This window comes from Protomyctophum bolini (genome assembly GCF_963924005.1).
Source record: "Protomyctophum bolini genome assembly, chromosome: 16".
In the NCBI taxonomy this organism is placed as follows: Eukaryota; Metazoa; Chordata; class Actinopteri; order Myctophiformes; family Myctophidae; genus Protomyctophum; species Protomyctophum bolini.
The window spans coordinates 40,703,340-40,710,166 of record NC_137877.1 but is presented as its reverse complement, the minus strand read 5'-3'; the positions used below and the strand labels follow the sequence as shown (position 1 = coordinate 40,710,166).

At 40.1% G+C, this 6,827-nt stretch overlaps 1 protein-coding gene across 2 annotated transcripts in view; it reads left to right on the top strand.

Annotated features, from left to right (window-relative positions):
- The window catches only part of LOC308330320, a 6,609-nt gene extending 2,088 nt beyond the window's left edge, over positions 1–4,521 (top strand). Inside the window, exons 1-6 of one of the 2 annotated variants that reach the window (XM_080785164.1) lie at positions 1,119–1,527; positions 1,655–1,815; positions 1,905–2,125; positions 2,542–2,689; positions 3,121–3,227; positions 3,685–4,521. In XM_080785164.1, coding sequence (XP_080641290.1) covers positions 1,230–1,527; positions 1,655–1,815; positions 1,905–2,125; positions 2,542–2,689; positions 3,121–3,227; positions 3,685–3,862 — 1,113 coding nt within the window. In that variant the 5' untranslated portion in view covers positions 1,119–1,229 and the 3' untranslated portion in view covers positions 3,863–4,521. Of the gene's footprint in view, positions 1–1,118; positions 1,528–1,654; positions 1,816–1,904; positions 2,126–2,541; positions 2,690–3,120; positions 3,228–3,684 lie in introns of those variants that run through there. The other variant, XM_080785165.1, reaches the window with a different exon arrangement.
- The last annotated feature ends 2,306 nt before the right edge of the window (positions 4,522–6,827 follow it).

Sequence of the window (6,827 nt, the reverse complement as noted above, 5' to 3'; positions counted from 1 at the left end):
CTCAGACCCATCTGACCGCCATTGACATGTTAATTAGTCTTGAAGAGTATCAAGTACTAGGCCTAAGTATTAAGTGGTTGAAGGACAATGATAAGATGAACTTCTACATTGAGAAAGCAGACAAGATTCTTTCAATGGTCGATGTACCCATACTGGCTGTACACCTACTTGTTCTAAATGTATCTCAAGTTTTCCGCGCAATGAAAGAGATACCCAGTGAGGTATCACTGTCTATGATCCCCAAGCTGCTGAAACTCCTTTCCACAATTACTCAATTTCCTGAAAGACAGTGCATAGTTCTGATGACACTACATTTGATCGCACAAAAAACTGAAGTTAAACATGACTGGAATCAGAACCTCATGGTTACATTGGTCACAACGATTGTTCCTTTTGTGAAGAAAGAGCACCCCCCTGACGTGAGATTGAATACATATGGCATACTGGCAAACCTGCTTCCATGTGAACATGCCACTGACATCTTTGCATCAGTGGGAATAGATCATGTGCCTGAGGATATAATTGCATTGGGCATGGGTGACAAACTGAAAGAAGCGCTAACAGAACTGCACAAGTGCCTAAACAAGGCAAGTTCAGAGCGTGTTGTTTCCACAAGTGCCAACACAGAGCTGTCAGGATCCAAAAAGAGAAGGATAAAAAAAATAAAGCAAAAGGAGCTGAAAGATGAGGTTCATGCTGATGCAGATAAGCCAACAACGGTTCCTGTTGAGGAATCCGGTCTGACTGAAAGTTCACATGTGCAACCTATCCACCCCGTAGCCAGTGTGTCACCAACACCACAACCTATCCACCCCGTAGCCAGTGTGTCACCACAACCACAACCTATCCACCCCGTAGCCAGTGTGTCACCACAACCACAACCTATCCACCCCGTAGCCAGTGTGTCACCAACACCACAACCTATTCACTCCGTAGCCAGTGTGTCACCAACACCAAAACCTATCCACCCTGTAGCCAGTGTGTCACCAACACCACAACCTATCCATCCCATAGCCAGTGTGTCATCAAAACTACGGAAATGGCACCCAATCAGTCAAAGATGGAAGCAACAGTTAGAGAAGCTTGCAGACATAGATGAAAGTAAAGTGTTCAAAGTTGGAAGTCTTGTGTTTGGGAAAGATAATGAATTCCGCATTGCAAAGGGAAGTGATGGAACTGAGGTCTTCTTGGGGTTAAGAAATGACGGCACTGAAGTTGCAGTTAAGAGAATGCCCATATCCAACTGCGATGTGCTGAAGAATGAGGAAGGATTTTTACGTCTTCCAGAGCTTGATGATCCTTCGATTGTACGATATGTCGACTTTGCAGAGGATGAGTACTTTGGATACCTTGGTCTTCAGTTATGTGAATACACACTGGAAGAGTACATCAAATGTAACTTCACTGAAGACAGCCTTGGTGAAATGAAGGGTCTTGCAAAGCAGGTTCTCAATAGCTTAAATGTTCTTCATTGTCAGTATCCTCAAATTCTCCACCGGGATATCAAGCCCCAGAATGTCTTGATTGGTAAGATACAGAAGAGATTAAGAGCATAGCCTATACAGTTTCAGAGAATGAAACAACATACAATTCATGTAATTTCATCAATAGTAAACACTGTTTATTGTATTGATCTACCCAATTTGCTTTATAGATGTTAAAAATAAAGCAAGATTAGCAGATTTTGGAATAAGCCGACGATTGCAGGAAGGACGAACAACCCTCCACACAATCAATGCAGGAACGAGATGCTGGAAGGCAAAGGAGACGATACCTGCTCACTGTGATGTTGCTAAAAGAAGTGCTGATATCCAGGTTAATAAAAAGGAAAATCTGACTGATAACAATTAAATAAATGAGAACAATATAAATTATGCAATTAATTTCCATGCTCCTTTTGTCAGGTGGCTGGGATGTTGATGTATTACATCCTATCCGGAGGACACCATCCCTTCGGTGATGACTTTAGATGTGAAACCAACATCTACGATGGAATCTACAACCTGGATCACGTTCAGGATGTGGTTGCCAAGGATCTCATCGAGAGGATGATCCATGCAGACCCAAAGAAAAGACCTAAAGTGGAGGAATGCTTGGCTCATCCCTACTTCTGGACAAACAAAACGTACTAGAAATAAGTACACATTACACATACAGTAATAGTAGTAGTAGTAGTAGTAGTAGTAGCTTTAATCAATACTTCATATCATGGCATAATCACAACCACAGCTCATTTTATTCTCTTAAGCTCTATTAAATAAATAGCACATATACAAGCTCACAACGGGTCACAACACGTTTGGAGCTCGTAGATCAGCTAATTTGGCTATTGATTCTTTTTTTCTGCCAATAATATCATGCCCCAAACATTTTGATCCAACAGTGTTCTACCAACATGATGGTTGTCGTTGTTGTTTTTGTTTGATGTTTTCTTACATTTTCTGCCCATAATTCATATCATGCCCAAAACATGGATGCCAGTTTTAAAGTAAACCTTTTGATTTATTTTTCTCAATATGTTTGTTTTGTAAATTCTTCCAGGAGAATTGATTTCCTGCAAAAGGTTGCGAATGAGAAGGAAATCGACAAGCACTATGAAAACCCTGAGCGCCACAACGTCATGGCTGTGTGGAACCAGTGTGCTGAGGATGGACTGTTCAGCACATGGAAACACACCATGAAACACAAGGTGACTAATTCATGTGTATAATAGCCTATACACATATATGTCCATTACACTAAATCTGTATAAAATACACATACATGTCCATTACAATTTAGGCCTTTATCAGATGCTCTTAATCCAGAGCGACATACTTAAGCAATTTTACACGAGAGGGTGTAGTTTAACGTGATTATTGCCACGACAGTGATGCGGTCAGGAACGAGACGTAGTCGAGTTCCGCAAGCATCACTGAAGTTGTTCGAGGCTAGGGCAAGTGCTACGGTCTGGTGTTTTCAGACTAAATCATATGTATACTGTATTACTGTAGTCTATTAGACTAAATCATGTAGGGTTCAGGTGTGTCCATTAGACTGTATAAGGTTCAGGTGTGTGTGTGTGTGTGTGTGTGTTTATTAGACAGGTCCGTTTCATGTTGAAGTTGTGTGTTTTTCCAGTTGCCACAGGAGGTGTTTGAGGAGATGGACAACAGGAGGAAGAGGTTTCCCTACCATGATGATGCGTTTGGACTGCTGCGCTTCATACGCAATCTCCATCAGCACCAGTACGTTGAATTTGACATTTTTGTGCTAATTAGCTTATTTCCATTGAAATAAGTGTACTAAAGTGCGCCGCTTGGGATACTATTTACATTATGAAGAGAGGATATATAAAATAAATGATTTTTGTGCCATGGAAATAAGCGAATTCGGACAACACCCCATTCAATTCAATGCAATTCATTGAGGGCTTATGGTAGAGGAAATCACCAATAATGCGCTTTTGCACACGATAACACCTGGACCTCTTTGGTGGGGACGTAACAACTACAAATAAAGGGAGCAGACGTAATGCCCTGTCTGAATTACATGCTGTCACCCTTCATGCAATGACTATATGAAATGATTGCACATACTGCAGGGCCTAAATGGAAACAAGAAGACCGCAAGGACTTCTTATTGGTGCTGTGCCTTTTGAACTGAGTGTATATATGGATGTACTCTGTTTCTGTGTGTTTACAGTGCTGAGGCTGCTGCTGACATTGACCTGATGGAGATGTTTCCTGCTCTCATCGTAAGTGTCTACAAGTTCACTCTGAACCGAGGCTGGAACACACGGATCACCCTGGAAGACTTCTATCCAGCAAAGTCCACAAATCACAGCCTGGACGACGCCCTGGGCAAACTCTCCCTGTCGTAACTTAACGGGTTGCCCAAAAGGTAGATTGCGATCTACCAGACCAGTAGATCACAAAGGCTGTGCAGGTAGAACACATGACATTCCCCGAAATATATAAGAAAAATCACAAAACTCCTCATCCCACTAAACCAGGATCAGAATATGCTGGACGTGGTGTGTTTGCTAGGATGGAGCTTACCAGCACTCCACTCCCCTCCACACAGACTATTCATAAGTACTCTGCCTTGGGTCTACTATAGGTTCATATCCAGCCCTCAATGTCTTCACATTATTGTACAGTTAATAAAATGCATTATTCAGTGTAACGCCAGCTCCGTTATTCAGGTATATTTCCGTCAGGTATATATTTTTTTATATATATTTTTTTAATAGCAATGGGATAATATATATATATATTTTGGTGGGTAGATCTTGAAGAGCTGGACGGGTCATTTTAAAAGTAAATCTCAAGTCAAAAGTGTGTGGGCACCCCTGGACCCGTTACATAGATAATTGTATGACATGATTGATTGAAAGCTGCTAAATTCATATATGATTGTTTACAGATGAAGAGATTGATTTAATTCAATACAGTCTATTGAATTAATTTGTACAACCTTGATTGACATTGAACTGAGTCTTTATTTTTGTATTGCCCCCGACCAAAGGGTTCTAACTGGTTATATATTGACCAATAGCATACGAGAGAAAACGCATGGACGCCAAATGATGCCAAAACATAATTTCTGTACAATTTTGTGCCTTAATGAAATGTGTTGTTTTTATATAAGCTAGAAGCACATTTACTGTATGTACAGCACTGGATTAAATAAATAATTATATCTAAAAAAGGTTGTGTACAGATATCTCTCTGTCTTCACTGTATGTCATGCAGAGCAGAATGATATGAAATATAACCAACGTAGTGTACAGATATCTCTGTCATGCAGAGCAGAATGATATGAAATATAACCAACGTAGTGTACAGATATCTCTCTGTCTTCACTGTATGTCATGCAGAGCAGAATTATATGAAATATAACCAACGTACAGATATCTCTGTCTTGCAGATCAGAGGTTCACAGGTTGAGACCCTAAAGTGTTTGTCCGGGACCCGTACTAGTGAAAATAGCAGATCTACAGGCGTGCAACGCGTTGCTTCGTGTAGCGTTGCACGCTTGTAGATCAGCTATTTTCACTACTTAATTATTATTATTATTTTATGGAATTCATTAGATGTGTTTGTTAGGTTTTTTTTTTTTATGTATATTGCTTTTTAGTTTTTTTTTTGTTTTTTGTCTATTTAAAAAAATCTTTTTAATTTAAATGTAGGAAAATAAAATGGGATTTTTTTACTCTATTCGTGTGACCCACAAATGGGTCCCGACCCACAGTTTGGGAAACACCGTGTCATTATGCTCTACATTGAATACGAACGCTGTCTGGTGGAAACCTGCTATGTCCAACATTTACTTTTTATCATTATAAAAAAAAAAGATAGTGAACATACAGTAGCACATCTACCAGTAAGACGCCTGGGGACGAGAAGGGCGAGGTTGCGTGCACGCATCCGCCTCGTTGACGGCAGACTGCCGGGCGAGCGCTGGCGCTTTGGCATGGGGGGGGTCAGAACAACATGGAATGAATTCTGTACTGGCCATATAAGGAGCACGTCTTGACTGTACAGGGTTTGATGAGGTCAGATCAACATATGGAATGTCAGAACAGGTCAGCTCCATAAATGGAGATCCAAGGGTGGTAGTGGGGACATTCTCTTGACTGTACAGGGTTTGATGAGGGCCCAGGTATAGGGCCAGCTAGGCCTTCATTTCTGGGCCTGTTGAATGGGTACAAGCTTTCAAACGAAAACAAGTCAATACAAGAACTGCTCTGACTTGTTTACAACAGGGTCCTCCATTTTCAATTAATCAGAAAGATACTTAAGTACAGTATTTGAGTAAATGTACTTAGTTACCTTCCACCAGTGATTATGGGAAGTCATAATAAAACATTGCAGATTGTCTATTTCCTCAGTGTGGCCTGTAGCACCATCTACTGGCTCACATGTCTACATGCTCAACATTATTTAGAAGGATTTGAACCCAGAAATAGAAAAGAGAACATCACTGATTTTGTTCCAGTGGATGTTTCGTCTTCTATTAATAATAAATAACATTAGATCATCTGAGCTTTATGCATTTTTACTGAATAGAAAGTCAGTCAGTATTATGTTGTTGGTTATTATGGAAACTATTTCATGTTTTAAGAACAATGTCCAATTAAATGACAATTTAACCATATAGCAGACACTTGGAAGTGATAAATCAGAATAAGTGAACATGAACTGTAGTCAATAAACAAGGTAAATATAGTAACGTACTAGTGGTAAATAGAATGCAGAGAACAATATAGTGCCTCAAATAAACTATAGGATAGCAGCTAAACAAGGAGCCTAGTGTTTATCTAATGACCTGATATCTAAGTACCTTTCTGTACATCTGTGGTTGAGAAACGAAAAAAACGACATTTATGAAACTTAAACATGAGAACAGTTATCTGCATAGTAAACTAGCATCTGTTATTCTGTTGTGCCAAAGCAGCAGGGATACCAGGAGAGTTCAGTTATTTAGTAGAATTATTAAAACATATATTATTAGAATATCTGAGCCGTCTGCTTTAAAACAAAGTATACAGTGAAACCAACAGCCATTGTTGTTGAGCTTCTGTGAGTTTCACCACTGGTGTTCAGATGTTGTGCAGACAAGAACAGAGGAGGACGCAGCAGGACACAGAGACAATGACATAATGAGCAGTTGAAATGAATGAAGGAACGTACCAGAGTCAGTCAGTCAGTGTCTGTCTGTCTCTCTCTGTCTGTCTGTATCTCTCTCGTGGGATTTATTCTATTTGCGGTCTTAACCCATTCTGACCTGAGATCAGATTCATACGAGGTTTCCACTGGACACACACTGGTCTGATTAACCCA